The sequence below is a fragment of the Haemorhous mexicanus genome, chromosome 3 (assembly GCF_027477595.1).
Source record: "Haemorhous mexicanus isolate bHaeMex1 chromosome 3, bHaeMex1.pri, whole genome shotgun sequence".
Lineage (NCBI taxonomy): Eukaryota > Metazoa > Chordata > Aves > Passeriformes > Fringillidae > Haemorhous > Haemorhous mexicanus.
Genome location: NC_082343.1, coordinates 55,632,981 through 55,653,584, shown reverse-complemented (window position 1 = coordinate 55,653,584; position 20,604 = coordinate 55,632,981). Strand labels below are relative to the sequence as shown.

The 20,604-nt window shown below is 39.5% G+C and overlaps 2 protein-coding genes across 5 annotated transcripts in view; one reads left to right on the top strand and one right to left on the bottom strand.

Moving 5' to 3' along the window:
• Positions 1 to 347: 347 nt before the first annotated feature.
• On the bottom strand, positions 348 to 1,229 carry LOC132325709 (proline-rich protein 2-like). The gene has a single exon (XM_059843292.1). The coding sequence runs from the start codon at positions 1,227 to 1,229 to the stop codon at positions 348 to 350; it is 882 nt and encodes a 293-aa protein (XP_059699275.1).
• The window catches only part of TULP4 (TUB like protein 4), a 150,630-nt gene continuing 130,616 nt past the window's right edge, over positions 591 to 20,604 (top strand). Inside the window, exon 1 of one of the 4 annotated variants that reach the window (XM_059841900.1) lies at positions 591 to 668. The gene's annotated coding sequence lies outside the window, so the exon portion shown is untranslated. The other 3 variants (XM_059841901.1, XM_059841902.1, XM_059841899.1) reach the window with 3 other exon arrangements.

Sequence of the window (20,604 nt, the reverse complement as noted above, 5' to 3'; positions counted from 1 at the left end):
GCTCCCCCAGGCCTTGTAATTGTTGGTATCTCTGGATTGTATCCTTTATTTCCAAGTTTGAAGGATAAAGGCATTCTTTCCGACAGGACACCCCCGTGACCCATTACTGTGAGCGTTATTTTCTGGGAGCAAAGGTTACGCTTAGCACTGGTCAGCACAGTTAGTTTTCGCTCGCTGTGGCGTTTGGTGTGAGTCAAAAATGCAGGAATACAGCACTTGTTATTCCTGCGGGGAGGAGTGTGAAGTACACGATGGGGCTCGATGCCCCAGATATTGGCACCAACTTACTTTCCTTCTTTCTCAGCCCCGAAGGCAGGAGGGGCAAGCCCGCTCTCAGCGCTTTGCTGTCACATCACACCCACTATAGTGGTTCCAGCGGGCGGTGAGGGGCTGGGGAGCACAGGGACGTGGTGGCGGCCGTTTCCCCCGTCAGACAAGCTGTTCCCACGCTGGGCTGCGGTGTGCCCCGCAGTGGCCGTGCCCCGGCCGGCTGCCGCGGGCTGGGCTCGGGGCCAGCCCCGCTCCCAGCGGGGCCCATCCCGGCCCATCCCGGCGCGGCCGGGCGGGCGGCGGGGGCGGAGCCGGGCCGGGGCAGGGCGGCGGTCACGTGGCGGGGTCACGTGGCGGGGGAGCCGGGCCCAGCCGCCGCCGCCGCCGCTCCGGGAGCGGTGAGAGACGGAGCCGGGAGGGCGGGCAGGGAAGGAGGGAGGGGAACAGGGAGCGGGAGGGAGGGAGCCCGCGGGCGCGAGTGGCCGCCGCCCGCTCCGCCGCCGCCGCCGCGCCGAGGTGAGTGCGGGAGGTGGGGCGGGATGGGCCGGGCGCTGTGCGGGGCCGCGGGCGGCTCCGGGGCTGTTTTCCTTTTGTTCCGGTGGGCGCCGGCCGCCGGCAGGGCGGTCCCGCTCCTTGGGGGCGGGGGGGTCCCGGTGCGCCGCCGGGACGTGCGCGTCCACCGTGTGCCGCGAGCCGCGTCCTTCCCGCGGCGGTTCCCCCGCGCCCGGCGGGCACCGGCCGGGATGAGCCTCGGGAAGGCGGGCGGGAGGCTGCCCGGAGCCCCCGTCCTGCCCGTGCACCTGCGGCTCCGGGCCGTGGGGCGGGGGTGGTGCCCACCTTCCCCCGGAGGTCCGGGAGCGGCCGAGGGGTCCGGGAGCCCCGGGCGGCGGCGGCGGGGAGGGAAGCGCTGGCTCCGGCATCACCTGTGACTCCCCGTGCACCGCCCGTAGCGCTGCCATTTGTAAATATTTTTGTCTTTTTCTTCTATTTTTTTTTTTCCCCTTCCCGCTCCGTCCCCCCCGTGCACCCGCCTTAGCGGGGTTGGGGGTGGCGGGGGGCGCACGGTTCGGAGTCGTGCCCCGCGATGTGCAGAGATCCGCCTCAGGAGCGCAACTCCTTCGCATTCTTTGTGTTGTCTCTTCTCGTCGTGCCTTTCAGTAAGCGCCTGTGTGCGAACGTGTTCAGCACCTTGGCTTCCTAAAGGTTTCCGAAAAAGTGCAGGAATCGTTTACCAGTTCAGTGCTTAAATGTGACTGAGACATTAGAACAGGCGATTAAAACCAGCTGCATGGGGTGAGATCAAAGGTCTGTCTTGTTTGGATTGCCGTTTCTGCAAGTGGCACATAGCAGATGCTTAGGAAACACCATAACAACAGGGTGAGCGTGCTGTGATTCTTTGGGAAACCAGCCAGGCCTCCAGCAATTTGAGGTTAAGGGATTGCCTGAGTCAAATGTGATGTTTTTGTGTTTTAGAGTCCCTTTTTGCCCGTGGCTTAGAAATACATGTTTTTCAAACAAGAACTAAACAAAGGCCTCTTAATAGAAAATGTTTATCTTTAAAAAAAATTTAATTGTACTCATATTATTGTCATAGGTAGTTTCATTTTACCAGGATTAAATTTGCCTGTCCAAGGATTACTGATTCATACATCTTGTGTTTTGAATAGGTAAGGGGTATTTGCAATGGATATTTTCTATATCTATGAAAACTGTAAATAAAAAAAAATTGTTTCTTAATGTTTGTTTTTACAAATAATTTGCAAAATTTGAATCTTAAGGTATCTGTTTAATAAAATGAAGTATAGTAAGAGCTGTGTCAAAATAGCAAGTGTTTTACCATAGTACAGTATTGATAGCTTTGGAGACAATCATATGAACCACTAACATTTAACTGTTTATACTTAAGCTTAAAGACTTAAATTGTTGTCTCAGTGCGTCAAGATTTCTGGTAAAATTATTTTGAGGATACCATCACAGATTTTTCCACAATAGCAAAATCATGGTGATCCCCCCGGGATGCTAGCTATCAGCTTGATCCTGTAATCCTAATTCAAGAAATTGCTTCATGCCAGCAGTTCCTAACCTGATTGCTCTTATAAGGAACATTTTTGCGAGTGGGCCTCATTTTTCACAGGCAGTGGGAATGTCAGGCAAAGTAGAGCTATTTCAAAAAACTGCATATTCCCCCACGCCCCCAATGGAATTTTGTAAGAAGGTCATTAGCAGTTTCTTGGGGGCTGAAAGGAGGTAGTGGGTTGATAGTATATATAGATAGCTATTTATAAGATTAAAAATAGCTTAGAAAACTGACAACTATAACTGTTGTGAATGATTTTCATAGAAAGACAATTTATTTTTTTGTACATTGCATCACTGCTTCTGACAACAGACTGGATTTCTCACCTAGTCAACAGATGTTTATTGTAAAACCCTTAACACATTCATTATTCTATGAAAACCCTACTCATGTTGAACTATACTGAGCCTGTGGTGGACAGCTTGAAATATTCATTATATTTCCTTCAGTAAGGCAGTGAATAGATTTAAATGGTTCTATTGTGAACTTGCACCAAGAAAGCTGTTGTAGTGCAGCTGATTCATTTTTATCTCAAAAAAATTATTGATTCAGCTGAACTTTCAAATAAAATCAGTTTTGTTTATAGCTAGTCTTTAGAAAAAGTTGTACTTGTTTTATGTAATTATTAAGCATACTTAGAATATGCAGCTTTTAGCATTGCTTTTCATTCGTAGGTCTCAAAGCATCTTGCAAAAGAATTCAGTGTAATTATTCTCTTCTTATCTTAGGGTAATTATTATGTTATCTAGTGCTCATAAAGAGATCATTGTCTGCTGTGATTGCTATAAGAAGCTCTATATGAAAGTCTAATAATAAAATCAGACTTTTTGATTTAGTTCTTTTTTTATACAATAAAACCCCAACAAACTCACCTTTCTGTTTCTGTTGTTCATTTAATGAAGACTGAGGTAATTTCATGCCATGCCTTCCATGCTAGTGTTGGGAGCTAAGCCTTTGCTTTATGGAGGACAGACTTCTCTTCCTAGTGTCAGAAGAAACCTTGCTAAAGGCTTAACTAAATTCATTGATGAGTTAGGAAATGCTTCAGGACAGTTCCTGTTAAGGTGATCCAGGTACTAATGGGGCATGTCTCTAGTTCAGTTTCCAGGGAGCTTGGCTGCTCAGAGAGTTTGTCCATATGTCTCTTGATATTGATCAGGATTTAAAAAAGTGTGTGTGAATGAGTGAGTTACATGGCCAGCATCCTCTTATGTGTTTTACTTCATCTCTGCTGTGGTAGGGCTGGTAGAAATGGTACAGAATCTTTCATTTTTTAGAGTCACCATCCGTGCCTCGTTTTTGTATTGCATCTGGTGGCAGAACAACTTCTTATGCTAGGAATGTGAGGTACACATCTTTAAGTTGTTTTCCAACTGTCTCCATCAGTTGGGATGTGCAGCTGATTATTACTAATTACATTATTAGTGCATTTTCATAGTTACTTAGGACTTGAGGTCTTATGATGGGTTGATAGTTGGCAAAATAAAAAGTTGGTGGTTTTTTAAAAATTCAAGATAATATATTAGGTGGTTGTCATTTAGGGATAAAATCCAAATTGGGAAATGTGTGGTAAATTTGATAATGGAAAGATTATAACTTGAAAACTGTATAGTGTAATATATGCTAAATAATGTGGAAACTGTATTTCTAGACAGCGTAATGCTATCAATAAAAAGAAACTATAACTATGGATCTAAGAAGAAAATCAAGAAGAAGTTATAGAAGATCTACAACTTAGATCTAAGTTGTAAACCTTTTATTAAGGCTTAGCTACTGTAATAAAATGTTTGTCAGAAGTTGGGCAGGTGTAGTCAGTGATTTCAGCTGGCTCTCTGTAGAAACAATGCCTTCTTGTTGGCAGACCTGCATCTAGATTTCACTAAGATTTGTGTGGCTTCAGATTATTTGGAAGAAAGTCCAAGAAGAAATGTTTTGAAAAGTCCAATTTCAAGAAGCTGCCTGTTGCTGTGCTCGTTGTTTTTTGTGTGACTCTTGTTTTGATCCATGTTTTTGTTATTTGATCCATTGTTTCTGTATTGTGTAATTTTTGATTAATGCCTTTGTTTACATCATTTTACAGTATTTAAAACTTTAGTATCTTTTAAGTGGTTCACAATAATAGTTTTCACTTTGTGCTCACACCCTTGAAAGGCCTTAGTATTAATCTGCTTTGCGCCATATCCTTGAAAGCTGTACTATACCAGATCTGGTCTGGGGAACCTCCCACTGGAAAGCTGGGCTGTGTAGTGTGGAGGTCCTTTGTTGCCTTCTGCATAGTTTGAGAGCTAACAGACCCAGCTGGTAATCATACACTTTCCTGGTGCCCTGGGTTTGAATAGTCTCCAACATCCTTCTCTAGTGCAAAATACTCTTTGCAAAACATTCCCTTGAAGGCTGACTCTCCCATTAGAATAGAAAGTTCTAGCATTTCTCAGTGCATCAATCCATCCTATATCAGTTCCTCCTCTGCTTTGTACGTGCCGTGGAATAGATTCATCTCCTTTGAAAACACTCTTTTCATGACATATTTGTTGAAGCAAATATCTAGCAGCTGAACTGTTTTCTAAATAAAGTCCTTGTATATCTCTTGTTTCACTAGTTTGAATGGTAAATTTCAAAGGTGGCCGAATCCATGCATATAGCCATTTAAAGAGAATTGGTACAAGTACTTTACCAGGGGTCTCTGGCACCACTTAAGCAGACAAAAGACACGAAAAGGAGCCGTAAATGTTGGACACAATATGCAAGAAAAGAATCTGTCTGCATGTATGGCAAGAATATGATAGAAGAGCAGTGTTTTTGAAGATAAGTAGCAAGTAAAGTTATTGGGAAAAGCAAAGGTTGACTGCCTGCTGTGATTGTGATGGATCACAGTCCACAGGAGACTCTTTAGTTGGAGAAAGACCATAACTAACAAAATTCTTAAATGAGGGAGAAAGCACTCTCACTTTTATTCTCTTTCGGACGCAGTATCTAATACAATGGTAACCTTGGTCTTTTGAGCATGCAAGCATTAGTAGCAATGTTATTGCTGTCTCTGCTTTATAAAGAACAGATCTCTCTAGGCTATTGGAATGGTGGGATGACTTTTATGAAACCTTTTCAATTGTAAATAACTCAAAAATGAAACACAACCCTAGAGATCTACCTATCTAAGATCTGATTAAAATATACAGAAGGTAGATTGACTAACACAAATCCTGTCTTGCAGATCATAGAGGGTATGGATAATAGTTACTGTTGTATAAAAATAGAAAAAATGTTACTCATAAAGCTATTTTAAGTGTTAAGCAAAACTTTTAAGGGGGAGTGAATTCAGCTAAGGGAGAGGGAGGAAGAGTTACATACTTGTGGTGTCTTCCCCAGCTCTCACGAGTCATGTAAGTATATTAAGAACTGTTACTATATAAATATCCTGGCTGCCATACAAGTGCCCTACATAGTGTTGGGAAATGAGGGACTTGAACAGTGTAGGTGTTGAACCAGCTTTAGATATTGTACCTTCTTTTTTCCCAGGCACAAAAATATGGACCTATGAATGGCATATCAGCTCAGACCCGAGGTGTTTCTGCATCGGTATCTTGTTTTTTACAGTGAATGATAGCAGATGCCCAGGGCAGAGTAGGATAGGGTGTTCAAATAGCTGAGCGTCTGAAGGGAAGTGTCACTGGGCTCTAGCAGGGTGCATTTTAGGGGTCTGTGGGCAGATGGTATTTAATCATTTGGGTTTTAATAGTTGTGGTGAATTTATGTCATCTCTTTTTTGAGACCTTGATTGCTTTAGCATCTGCAGCATCCTGTGGCACAGCAATGACAAAAGTTTGACATGTCCGTTTTTAGTTTGTCTGTTGCCAGGTTAAGAGTTACAATCCTCCACGCCTTTAATTTACTTGATGTAAACCCCTGGGTTTTTCAATTTGTAAAATTTGAAAAGAAACTTCTATGCGTAAAGTTGAATGCTTGATGTGGAACCCATGGAATGTCAGGCCTTGTATGCAAACTCCTGTGTGCTGTGAAATATGAAGAAAGGACTCTTCATAAAAGTTCTTTTCACTTTGAGTAAAGTCCATTCATCTTAATATGGCACCTGAGAAATGCTTATAGCGAGTTTTGCTCTTAACAGTGTATCTTTTTTGTAAAGACTGTGGAGTTCCTGTCTACTGTATTTGAATTATATCTGTAGAAACATTGTGAGCATAAAAAGCTGGCCTGTGGAAAGTAATTGCCAAGTTCATAAGATTGAAGAAAGTTTTGATTGAGGTTTTAGGAGAGCTTTCTATAGTTGCATAATAGAAGACTGGTATTGTATCTGTATTTGTCCCATTAGTCATTCAAAAAAGAAAAGACATTCCTGAATAATTTGGAAGCAGAACAATATGTAATTGAAATGTCACTTTCATATGGTCACTACAGGAACTTTCATTTCATCTGTAAAGAAATAACGATGTAAGTCAAATGGGTTTGATTTGCATTTCCCAGCTTGGATTGGGCTGGAGTCTGTTGAGGACTTTTCTAGTTTGATGTAGACTTTTCCCTGGTTTGGATTTCTGCTTCCTGCTCTTTTCTGGTTGGGTTTGTTAGAAGATCTTTAATGATGTTTGATGCTTAAGGTGAACGATCCTTTATGGAATATGTATATATATGTGTGTTTGTGTGTGTGTATATATATATATACATATATTTATGTTTTTTAATTTGTCATCAGAAAATGGGGCTACACCTTCCATTGTCCTGTGAGTGTTTATGAATTCAATTTGCTATAGCAATTAAAGTGTTGGAATTCTAGGAGAGAATTAAATTAATGCATTTGTATTTTATATTGACGCAGGTAGCTATGCAGTGAAAATCTGCTAAGTTGCATGAATGATCAAGGGATAAAATTAAACCAGCTCATGTTACAGGTATGCAGTTTGGAACCATTTGCTGTTTTTCCAGAGTGGAGATGAAGATATAAAATAGATTAAAAATAGATTAGACCAGCAGGGGAAGGGACATGGTTCTTCTGAAGATACCTATACGAAGTCTTATGGTGAATTGTAGCAGAGCACTATGAGCAAAAATTAGTCTTTTTCCCTCAACAGCCAAAGCTTTGATGCAGCAATAGGGTTCCATTAGAAGCAAATACAAATCAGAGGATTAAGTCCTCTTTCTCTGAGTTACAGACCTTTTAGAGGTGGATTCCTTCCAGATTTTGCCAGCCCACTGAGGAGACGTTCTGCCTTCCTTTATACCAATATAATAACCCTGTGGAACATGTATTAAATCTAATACAAGTTATTTCTCAGTGTTGCAAAGAGAATTTTTGAATTTGAAAGTCTATTCACTGGACCTGTAATAAGATTGAGGAAAGTATACTATATTAAAAAAGTATGTTTTGAGCTCAGTACTTGTGCTAGGAGTGTGCCTGTACAGTATTAGTCCCTCCTTCCAGGGGCCTCAGGGGCTCATGCTGGGTGAGTGCAGTGGCAGCATCTCCTGAAACACCTCAGCCTGCATGCTGCAGGTCTCATTAGAAAGGTGCTGGTATGCTCTTCTGCAGAGGAGATGGACATGGAGAGAAGACAGAAGTAAGCCAGCAAAGATGAGGTGTAGAGTCACGTATCATCCACATATTATCATAAGAACTGTGTATTATATGCTTTGCAGTAGCAAATTGCTGACTGTGTCTTTTAGGAAGACATATTCTGTCAAAAAATACCCATATCCAGTGGATGAATAACCAACATGTGGCTGACAGAGAGATGGTGAAGGTGCAGAGAGGGGTGAAGTGAAGCAGTGTGAGAATTTGGCTCTTATGGGTAGGACGCGCGATGACTTTTCAAAGAAAGGATTTTCGAGTCTGGCTGCTGTGGCTTTTGCATGGTATCTTTTAAATCCTTTTAAGGAGTTACAGAGGGCTTTGTTTGTTTCCTTAGTTGTTATGAATTAGAAGTCAATAACAGACCCCCCCCCCCCAAACTAGTACTTACTTTTAGTAATAAAGGAATTGGAAATTGCTCTTTCTTCCAAGGATTTAAATGAGAGACCACTGAAGAGAGAGTGATGTTGTAGCTTGGGAGTTGAGGAAGAAGATGTATAGAAAATTCTTAAAATACAGGTTAATTTTCAGTAATGTATTGGGTTTTTTTGCAGTTATTAATGCAGAAAGCAGGTGACCTGAATGGTGGTTCTTCTGGGCTAGAAATGACCATTAAGCTGTGAGATCTCATAAAAGATAGTCTCCTATTTCCAAGAGATGCAACAGTAAAGACTTTTGTCTCTGTCATAGGAAGTTAATGTTCCAAAGGTTGGGTAGTTGTCTTCGCCTTATCCCTTTGGAGTTTGCTTTAAATATTTCTGGTGGCTTGGAGAGAAAATATTTGTGATTTGATTGTCTGGTGCTGTGGTGCCAGAACAAGCTCTTGCAGTTTTAAAATAGTATTACTTGTTCAAGCTCCAGAAATACTAGGAAAACTTTGTTGCCTGCTTTGGATTTGAAATTATGTCCGTCCTTATCATCCAGGGATGCACAGAGAAACCAAGAAATAGCCAGCATTTGTTTAATGAAAATTCTCCTAAAACAATCAAATGACCTTTGCGTGGGAAATTATAATAATTTTTTTATAGTGCCTTCAGGAGGAGATTTGCTACTCATTGTCCATTTTTTGTTAAGAAAGATGGAATGGGACAGATAGGTTGTGAGGATTTGGATCATACTGATTTGCCTCCAGGGGTGTTGTTTCAGGTTTGACAAATACCATGCCTGATGACTGAGAGTCCATAGCGATGTACAGCTGTCTGTTTTCACTTATATTTACTTCTGCTTTGTTTTGTTGGTGTGGAGACCTAAGATCTCAGGCTTTCTGAGCCTAACACTTGCTCAAGCTGTGAATTACTTTTCTGCCATGGAGTGTCCTAAGAGGTTTGTGTTGTTGCCTTCTTCACTGTCAGGACTAGCATGGAAGGACTGAATGGAAAATCCTGAAGTGCTGACATTGCTCAGTTTTGTTTCTGTTTTGATTGTCCCTAATGACATCTTTAAGTGCACCCATCCACGTGTGGGGTGATAACACTTGCTAAGAGTAGGCTTGAGGTGATAGAGGTTTAGTGGAGAAAGCACTGGAGAACCTACTGAGGAGTACATGAGTTCTTTCAGTTTGTGCTCTTAATTGGGCTGTGAGCTTGGGATATGTGGGGTGTATTGTTTATGTGTATTTTCATTTCTTTGTTTGTTATTTTTTGATTTCAAATTAGTTTTCAATGTTTAGGGCAGTTTCTTCCAGTCTTTCTGGTTAAGAGTTAGGTCCATATTTCCTGGGTGTTGGTTATTGTTGCTGTCTTTGCCTTCATTGAAATTCACAATTTTGTGATTTTGTGGAATGCCAGGCAAGAGACTGCATTTTGTTATTGCTTCCTGATTTCCTCTACATCTTTATAGGAAATGTGATCAGGAGACAAATCTTGGGGGTTTCTTTTGTCTAGTTTTAAAACACCTAATTCTGTCAGCTGATCTAAAAACTTACCTGGAAAATTACTCCAATTTAAAAATAAATAACAATTGCATGCAGGCATACTTGGTTGCATGGCAAGATCTATTTTTAGAGAAGGCTTCTGCCCTGTTTACTTCATTTTAGATTCAGAGTTTTACCTTCATTTGAGACATCCGAAGGAATTTTGGCTTATTTTCCAGTCCTTCATAATAGATTAATGCATGCATCCTCTGGATCAGATTTCAGAATTGTTTTTGTAAGGGAAGCCATGCTTATCTTCAGGTAACCTCAGGTATTCCAGTAATTCCTAAGGGTGTGTTTGAGGTTCTGCCTCAGCTTGTTTGTTGTTTACTCATGGGTCTTGTGGTTGGAAAGGTGGAGTAGGTTGTAGGAGGCTGCTGCCTTGTGGGTACAACAACTTAAAAAGCAATTGCAACTTCATGCAAATGGGTGTTCTGATGAAATGATAATAATTTAGGAAAAAAACAAAGCCATCCTATGTCAGTCTAAAGTAACACCTAATTTTTTTTTTTTTTTTTCCCCCACTAGTTGATGATTACAGCAGTGGACTGGGAGGCAGAACTCCTGTACTTCTGTCTCAATTCTGCCATAAGCTTGTGTATTGCCTTGAGCTGCTTAATCTGTCTTTTACTTAGCACTATAGTGGGAATAATGCTATTTTACTACTTTTCTTAGAATCAGTGACACTAGTAGGGCACTCCTAGGACACTGGATCAAGGGTTCAAAATATCAGGGTCATGTGAAAAGAAATCATGGTGTAGTTGGAATAGAGCCAAATGTTCACTCAACTGAAGATGACTAGTCTACACCTTAAGCTGAAAAGGTTGCAGAAAGAGAGGGGCCTGAAATGGGACAGGTGAAACTATAAGTACTCTTATGCAACTCCTCATTTCCTGGTGTTCCTGTTGATTCTTGAGACTGTGAGCTCTTGGCTTATCACTTAATGTCTGTAAACCATCAGAACAACACTGCTAAAGTTGCAATACTTCAAAATATTATTAATTCTGGCAAAAGTGCATGGCTGGATGAGGTACCCAGATAGGGTCTGTATTTGAACATACCCACTGAAGTGCACTTGTATTGAAAAATTCCTCCAGGTGTTTGTAGCAGATAGTGAATCACAGGGTCCACAGCATTGCTTAGAGTACTGTGTGTTGGGAGTTTTGGAAGTTAGCAATGACAAGTCTCTATCACTCATTCATTGGTAAGGGTGTGTTTGTGAAAAAGGGTTAGTGCATTTTATTCACCCCTATGCAATCGAAAACATATCTGTGGCGTGTTCAACTTTATTCATAGAGACGCTTTTTGGCTGCAGATATTTATGTAAGGTTGTGGGAGTTTTCATTTTCACAGTCCTTTTGCAATGTTTGTATTTACTCAAGCAGTACAAATAAAGCTGGGATGCTCTTTTGTTGGATAGTCTTAGCCTACCTGTTTGGGGTTGTTTCTGGAGAACACACTGCTAATTCCAGTTACAATTTTCTTTAATACTTAACTCAGCTATTATGCCTCAGATTTATTTTTGGACAGCATAGTATAAAATATACAAAATATAATTTACTGATGTCAGTGTTAAGATGAAAATGAAACATTAGGGTTATGTAGTCTGAAGTTCCATACAGCACTGTCTTTGGATTATATGTGAAGATGAGTTACATTAAAGTGGTGTTCTTTTCAGAGGAAGTAAGATATAAATTCATGATGCAGGTGTGAGGCTTGCTCTCACACAGTCCACTGTTAATAGGCCTGCTGTTTTCTTGTGTCTGGATATAGGCAGAGACCTTGTGAAGAAGAGAATTGTACTCCAGGCAAAGAGGCAAACATAAAATTCCTTGGGTCACAGAGAGGAGTAGGAAAAGTCAAGAAGGTCCTTTTTTGTGGTTTATGGGTGTTTAGGTGCAAATGTTTGTTCAGAAATTCATCTGAACAAATGAAACATGCCATGAAAAATGCAATGAACACAATCACATTCTTCTCTGATAATTTTCTTCACTATGTTGTGATCAAGTTTGCATCAAGTTGTGATGCAAAGCTTCCTGTGTGTCTCACCTTGTTACCTCTCGTTGTTCACGTGTCTTGTTCATCTATCCTTTTTTCTTTCTAATTTTTGCGGGACTTATTCTTTGCCTTTGCAGGTTTGCTTATATTCTTTGACTTACTGAGTAAATTCAGGGATCTCTCAGGGATTTAAATTGATCAGAAGATGATAGCGCTGTCATTTTTCTTCCTTTTTCCCCTCTGCATTTTTGAGTTGTTCTTTCAGGACAGGCTCCTGTGGCTATGTGGATGATAGTGTGCACAGATCCTCAAAGTGAGGCTGTTAAGGTTTTTGCTCTCTAGACTGTGATGTTTGTTAGGTGGCCTGTACCATAGTACTCAGGTCTTCTCTTTCAAGCTTTTCTTGCAGGGTATTTCAAAGCTGTCTGTTTTAAAGCAGAATAAGTGATAACAGGGAGAGAGAAGTTGGGGGAAATGCTCGATTCCGTACCGAATAAAACTCAAAGAAGTGCACAGCTTGTTTGGCAGCATTGGGTTCTCTGGTGCACTTTGCAGCACACTTGCTGTGAGCTGAGAGCAGAGACCTTTTGTTCACTGTTTTAGAAAATTTCAGGCCCAGAACTCTGGCCAAAACAATATTTAGACAAAAAAAAGGTGCATAGGCACTGCTCTGGAAGCCATAGTCTCCCTTCTAATGTTGAGGTTTTTGGACCATACTCTCTACTATTTTAAGGATCAAAGGCTTAATGAATGAGATACTTCAAATTGTGAATTATTTGCTCTAGCACTTGTTCACATGCAGTACCTTCTGCAGAATTTTTCTGATATTCAGTAACAAAGTGGACAGGTTTTCTTCAAGTAGGTTTGTTTAGTCTGTGTTTAATTTTTTTGTTGTTGTTCCCCTCTAGATTTAAAATCTTGACTGATTATAAACAAGACATTCTCTCATGCTGGTGATAAATCTAAATTTGCCTTGGGACAATTGCCTCTTTCATAGCATGATGTCAGTGGAAAGCCTGAAAGTACTGCCACACAGCAGTTTGCTTTCTCAGCTAGAAAAGCATTGTTGATTGTCAGTGCTTGTTAGGTCCTTTTTGTCATAGAAATTGGCTGTGTATAACATAGTAGTGACATCCTTTGGTCAAAAGCCCTGACTCTTTGTGGTGATACCCACAATCAACAGGGTATCCTGGTGTTTTCATTTGAGAATATAAAGACATATTTTGCTGAATCTAGGCCTTGTTCAAATGGAAATATTTCTTCCTGCTTTCTACCTTTCTACTGCTGTTCTTTTTTTTTTTTTTTTTTTTTGTTATTACATGTTTGTGTCATGCAGAACTGAAAATGAAAGAAAGGTACACAGGTTTTGGGCTGAGACAGATGTATTGGTTGTCAGAGAGGTGTTTTTGTGTGTCCTAATCTGTTCCCCCAGCTGTGTTTTGAGGCTACAGTAGTAGCCAAAAATATGTCTGGAAAGAATCCAGCATGAGGATAACACTCTTCTTTAGGAGCATGCAATCTGTATAATTTTTTAAGGCAAACACCTATTATATATTTCTATCAGTTGAGTCTTTAGGAGAATAATATGAAGGGAATCACTGCCCTCCGAAACTTTTCTTCAGCGTTTTCCTCTGTTTTGCTTTATTGCTGATTGTACATTATTTTTTAAATAAAACAGTCCCATCTCCCTATGTGAACTTAGTATCTAATTTATGGAAACAGGATTGTCTTGCATAGTGGATTTTATGGATCTGTAATTTCTCATGTAAAACAATGTAGCATTTCATTAGCATGCTGATAAAAAAATGCATCAGCAACTTAGGTTCTATATAGTTTGGGTTTGGGTTTTTGTTTGTTTGTTTGGGGTTTTGTTTTTGGTTTTTGTCTGTTTGTTTGGTTTTGGGTGGTGATGGGTTTTTTTGAGGAGTTTTTTAAGTGTAAAAATAATGTCTTACAAACATTATTACTAGTCTGAAGGATACAGATTCTCCCACTTCCCTTCCCCTCAAACCCTGTATCCCTGCTTAGCTAGTTAAACATCCCTTGTACTAGGTGGCTGATGATGCTCTAACGTGTGTACAGATTCTTGGCCTGTTTACTCAGTCCAGGTAATTGATACAGTGCCTGAAGTCTGATTTGAGCCTTTTGGCCAAGGACTTCAGCATCATGGCTCAAAATGAAACTGCATGACTTCCACATGTTAATCTAGTTCTCTTTTGACCTTGTGAACCACCTGCCTCTTTCCAGTATGACCTTATTTCATCCCATTTTCCCAGAAGGAAGCGTGCTCCTTTAGTCTTTGCTTTCCTCTTAGAGGGATTCCCTCCAGCTCTGCCATCAGCTGCACGACTGGGATAATGCTTGTCCTGACCTGATGTCACAGCTGGAGGGGAGCACATCAGCCACTGGTCAGGTTGGAGCCAGCTTTTAAAGATTGGCTCACTGCTGCCATATGACACTGCATGGTTTGCCAAATAACCATTGCAATTTTTCTTGTCATATGCATATGTAGGTGGCCTTGAATGAGGAGAAGTAGAATTACAAATTTCTGCATAGCATGTCTTTTATGGACAGGATATATACATTGCTCATGCCATATTCATCCATCTGAAATCTTGTGGATGTTGAGATTGGATATATGAAGGCTCTATTTTTTTCCTGATGCTTTAAGTAAATAAAACTAAGTAAATAAAACTAATACATCCAAAGTGGTTTTTTTTTTTTTTTTTTTTTTTTGTCTGTAAAGCAGACAAAATGTGTTGAAGTCTGTCTTTGTCCTTTCAATATGTCTTTTCCTGCTGTACCTGGTAGAGACTGTCACAGGTTTGCTGCTGAATGGTTAGAAAAGGATGTGTGCCTGTACCTGGTGCAATTCACTTTAGAATTTGGCTTTTTAGCTTGGTTTAGCCTCAGTTTTTCAACTGAGATTTGGGACCTTTTAATGTTGTGATGAAAGTGCCATGGGTCTGTAATGGAGGAGGAGCCTATGGCAATAGCATTGCCAAGTCTTTTTTTACTATGCTGTGTTAGAGAACAGGGTGGCTAAAAATGGATATAAAAAGATACTATTTTTAAGTAGGACTTTCTTTGTCTTAGTCTATTGTAGTAAATTTAGCCTTTCATAAAAGTTGTGAAATCGAATTAAAATAGCTTTAATAATAATTATGTGAGTATGTATTGCTTAAATGTTTTTGCTGAGGTTTTAAAAGTGCCACAGATCACTAAAATGAGGGAAATTGCTGGGTAAATAACTGGTTTCAGTTTGCTGAAGGAGCAGATCAGCTTGCAACAGATTTTCTTCAGGCATAGAGGAAGAGTTGTGTTTATTTCAGTATAGTTTATGTCAGGTTTTTTTTTTCAAGGAGAAATTGAAAAGGATTGTTTTCTTCTTGGAAAATGTAAAAAATAAGAAATTTGATGTTGAGATCAGCTGTTTCTACTGATTTAGTGATTCAGCATCTAAAAAGTCGCCTTAGGTCAGAAGCTGAAGATAAATCTTCCTTTTGGTTAAAAACAAATTAATTTTCAAAGAAAAACATTATTAATATGAAACCGAAACATCTAGTATGTAGTTTTATTAGTAACATTCTCTAAATCTCCTAAACCTTGGATTTCTGTAAATGGAATTCTAGTTTCCTTTGAAAGTAACTTGATGCCATGGTGAGTTTGGAAGATAATCCTAAAATGCAATTCTTTAAAATACTGCTTTTTTGGGGGGATTTTTTTTTTCTGTTACCCCAGCAGTGTTAGAGATTAGAGAGACATTAGATTCTGAACTGTTGTCAGCCTTGTTCTAGCCTGGCTCTTACAACACTTCGGGGTACCTTGTGCACTTGCAGTTTTATGTATGCATACCTTGTGTGTCAGTGGGGCATGTATGGCAGTTTGGAAAACATTGTTCCAGAAGGAACGACCATTTACCCATTCGTTTTTTAAACGTAGACTAGAAATGGACAGAAATATTTTGAAGCAAGGTAGAAATAGACTGGAAAACATCAGATGAGCTACACTCAGGGGTCGTACCACAGACTGGAAGCCAGTAATGTTAAATTCTGCCTTCTTATTTATGAAGAATACTGTCTTTCCCTTCAGTATTAGGGAAGTTGCTCCAGCTCTGTCCCATGGGTGAAGTTCCATGGTGCAGCTGAGCTGAGCTAGCATCTTTCTGTTTCTGAAAGGTCTTCCTGCACCTCAGTCTTGTGTCTGCTCCTTGGCTGCAGTTCCAACACTCACCTGACCCATCAGTGATTTAATCCAAATCCCTAAAGCCACAGAATATTTCTCACTTTTTTTAATATTTATCTTGTGATGTTGTAAGAAACTGAGTCCGCCCAGGGAGAGGTCGGACGGGCACCTGGCAGTGAAAACAGGGATGAGGGCCAAGTGGATCTAGGAAGGGAAACTGGAGTGGGTCACTGAGGTGTCAGAGATTAAGAAGTCTTTTTACAGCATAGGCTTCTTTGAACAGTTTGCTGTCTTGTGGACCTTTGGGAAGGATTTGTACTTATCTATCTGACAGAGTTGCTAAAAAGACTCTGTAGTGTGTGCATTCAAGGCATCATGGGGTGTGAGAAATTTTATAGGAGCAATCCTGCCTTACTGTATATGGAATGTACTACTGCTTTGGCCATAAAACTTTATTTCTCAAGAGACAAGATGTCATAAAGCTGTTGGATTGCCAGTGGTAGTGGTGACTCTGCCAGTCATGTACCAGCTCTTCTGTTGAGGATGGATGTGGTGCTCTCAGTAATTTTGTGGTGAGAGCAGGGCTCTCTGAGTCATTGAAGGTTGCTATGAGAAACCCAGTAGTGTTTCCATAGGGCATAGCAATGTAATTATAGAAGCTTCATTTGGAAATGGGTGAGGTGTCAGTTATTTGTAGCTCTGCTTCAAAACAAGAGAAACAATAAATGTTGAAATTATTTTCTCTGCATCTGCATGTGGTCTTCCAGGAGATAGGCTTGGGTTTGCTTTTCGTCTGCTGGAGCTCTTGCTGACCTGGGTACTGTTCTGAGAAGCAGCAATAAAGGACATTCCCTATCAACCCAGAACAATTGCTTTGTAGTTTGGCTTTTGGCTCTTGCAAGGAAAGCAACAGATCCAAGAATCACAGAACATGTTGCATGAGGAAATTTTATTAAACAGTAAATGCCTCGCTATGCTCTGCTTAAAAATGTTGATAAAACGTTGAAGCATCGAGAGAGAATAAACCTGCAACATCTGTAAGGCTCTACATAAGAAACACTGTTTTACTGTGGAACATCCCAGCAGATGTGCTCCCCATCCCAGTGGGAGCCTGACTGCCTGGCAGAAGATAGTCTGTAATCAGATCCCTGCAGCTCTGCATTGCTCTAGTGTGTCTGCGTAGAGTCTAGCAGTGTCTTGCTTCATTTTATGGTTCATATTGCTTTCCGTGAGATGGATTTCTTCATCTGAAATGAAAATTGGTAAACATGCAAGTCCAAAATAAAGCTTGGAGTTCGATTTATAAAAACCTATGTTATTGGTTTCAGTCAACTGAAAAATCAATTTAACTGGATTTTTTTGGATGTGAGCTCTAGCTTCTCAAGCTTTAATCAACATAACATAACTTTCCAGCCTTTTTTGCTGACATTGATTACAAGACTTCATAAAGTATTTAACTACAATTAGCATCTGAAGCAAAATCGTAGGGATTGGAAATTATATTATTTTATTGACATTTTGCTCTTAAAGGGGGTAAACATCCATGACACTTGTTAATACTACCTCCTACTTACTTCTCCAATAGAAGTAAAAAATTATATGCATGATAATTAAACAGACCAGATAGGCTTTGCAGATAATTTATAGCTGCCTTAGAATACTGAGGGTAGAATATCTCAGTCTGCATGGATAGGAACAAGAAGTATTAAGAGATTTCTTAAATCTCGTGTTATGCTTTGATCACTCCTGAGAACAGGGGGAAGAAATTTTGGGTTTGTTTGCAGGCCCCTTAAATGTCACATGTGTGTGGGATTTTTTTGTGGCTAAGTTGCTTAAGGACTTTGTTTACAATAGGGATTTGACAGGAAATAATGGAATATTTGTTTTATGGGTTATCCATCAGTAAAATGTTGTTTATTCCAATTCTTAGTGATAGATTCTGGTAGGATTACTCTGACATTGACACTGTGGGGAGTAAAAACAAAACTGATGTATTTGAACCTGTCAGATAATGCACATATCTCTCAGGTGCATTAATTTGTAAAACTATTTGCTCCTATATGATGATTGCCTTTAGGGGTTTGCTTTTTGCAAGCTTACTGCGGAACATTTATCCACTCACTTCTGTGTTAGGGTTATTTAACATTCTTGGAATGGTGTATGCCATCTCCTTGCACTGTCTTATTGCCTTGTGGTTTTATTAATTACATTGAATTCTTCATCCTAGGAATGTAATGAGTGGGTTATTATTTTTTTTTTCCTCACAACCTTTCCACATTCTGTTTTGAGCAGTGGCACAAGCATTACACAGCCCCTTTTACGAGATAAATACATTGCAATGTAGATGTAAGGAGAAATAACAGCAGCAGTAAAACAGCTCTGCTGTGACAGTGTACAGGTATAAACAAGGCAGTATATTCACATGTAATGTAAATCTTGTTTTGTGCCTTTTTAGAAAAGAAATAGACTGATTTCAGACAAACATATAATCTGTGAATTATATATTAAGTATTACAGATTTTTTTTGAAGTTTTTTTTTATCTTGCAACATTTTAATCACGCAGCTAAGTAGTGAGTTGTTAGGTTGACAATCCAATGAAATCAGCATCTGTCAGGTAATATTTGAGGTTTTAGAGTCACTGAGTAACTAGATGTTCCCATATTTAATTTAGGTATTTAATTCTTTTAATAGCTAGGAAGAGAATTTTTGTATTTTGATATTGTAATTTCTGTATGTTCATCATCTTTGTTTCATGCTGTCATTCAGTAGAAGAGTCAGTGAAAAGTAATATGTAATTTTAGTTATTGGGATATAATTTTCTTACAATATCATTTGGTTACCTAATTTCAGAAGCATTGTATGAAAATACTTCACATAATACCATATTTTAACCTTTTTCTCTAATATTTATTGTGTGCATCCATCTGCTACAGATCAAATGTAATGTCAGTTTCAAGCAGATGCTGAACTGTTGAATTCATTGTAATCTAGCTAATAGAGGTAACAGCAAAGCATATAGTTTCCTAATAGTAACCTGTGATTATGTGGTCTGTGAATAATACACAGTTAATGGAGAATGTATTAAGGTGTCACTGCAGCATTAGGCACTGAAGTACTGTACTGTCTTATGTTCCTTGAATCTAAGAAGGAACTGGAATATCCTGATCCTCTTAACCTACTGAATTGAAATCCTGAAAAAGATGTTTTCATGTAATTTGTTTTAATAGACTTTGTAAGCTCAAGGGGATGACTGACACCGCAAGATTATGATGTTACCTTGCCAAGCTGCTTACCAGAAAAAGCAGCAGAATTCTCCTTACACAGTTTGCAAGCAGGCTCTTTTAATGCAGATGTTGAACCTTCAGTACAGATGTTGAGTTTTACAGAGGGAATTACCAGAGTGGATTATGTGTTGTTTATTTTCTCTGATTGTTCTGCTTTTTCACCTCTTCTCAAAACTCTTAACATAGTAAATATTGGACTTTCATACAGTTCTGGAGGTACTTTGGGAAGTACTTATTTAATTAAAACAAGATTGTACTGAAATAGGCTTGTCTAAACATATAGTAGTCTTAGGCATAGAAGGAAAAAAGTAACTAAGATAACTATAAAATTTTGCATCAAAATAATGTTATTAAATTACCTCAGATTGCTTTTGTCTTATTATTACTTTTGTCTAAAAAATGCAAAGCATGCTTGAGCAAAGTGTGATTGCAGGACTCTGACCTATATTTGTCAGATTTAGCAGAAGCTGTTTGCTAAGTAGCACATCATCTACTAAATGCAATCATACTACTTTCCCAAATCCAGGTTTCTAAAATGAAGTACAAAATGTATGAAGCTGATATTCTTCAACCAAATCAATCTTTCCTCTGGCTATTTTGAAAAGTTTACTGTCTTCCTCTGAAGATCCTTGTGTTCCTTGGGAAAGGCAGTAAGGTGTAACTTGGCAAAGGGAAAGAATAAAATCCAAGGGAAAAAAATCCCACACCAGCATTCTTTCTCTTGTTTAGTCATGCATAACTTTAGCTTTAATTGTATGCGAATGCATTAGCTCTGTGTGAGTGTTTATGTAAAAGATACAGATTTTACTGTGGTGATGAATCTTCCCTTTTGATTCTCATGCTTTGTAGACTCTGAATCTGAGCTTTACCAAAAAAAAAAATCCCTTTTGGGTTTAGGTTAGGTGAAGGTGTATTTAAAGAGGCATTGAGAGTTTTCTGTTGAGGAAAAGAAGTAATTGGGTCCAAGTAGTTTGACAGTTACTTCATTTATATAACTTCCTGGGGATAAAAACAACAGAATGAAGTTAATTATAGCACTAGCTGCCAAGTAATGAGAGTATTACTTTTCCTCAAAAAACCCACGGTAATTTGCAACATTTGTTGACTTTCTTGATGAAACGTGAACACTTGTTCAATGGAAGAGCATTTCATGATTTTGTAGAGATTGGAGTTAGAAGCAACCACTACCTGGTTGTTGTACAGAGGGCATTGAATGAAATATTCAGAATTCCTACTTAAAATAACTCGTGTTGCTCCTTGAATATACTTTTCTAGAGTTTTTGCAACCCTTTTTCTATT

Bases quoted from the DNA above. Each gene is read 5' to 3' on its own strand.
- LOC132325709 (XM_059843292.1), bottom strand. From the start codon at position 1,229: ATGGCAGCGCTACGGGCGGTGCACGGGGAGTCACAGGTGATGCCGGAG.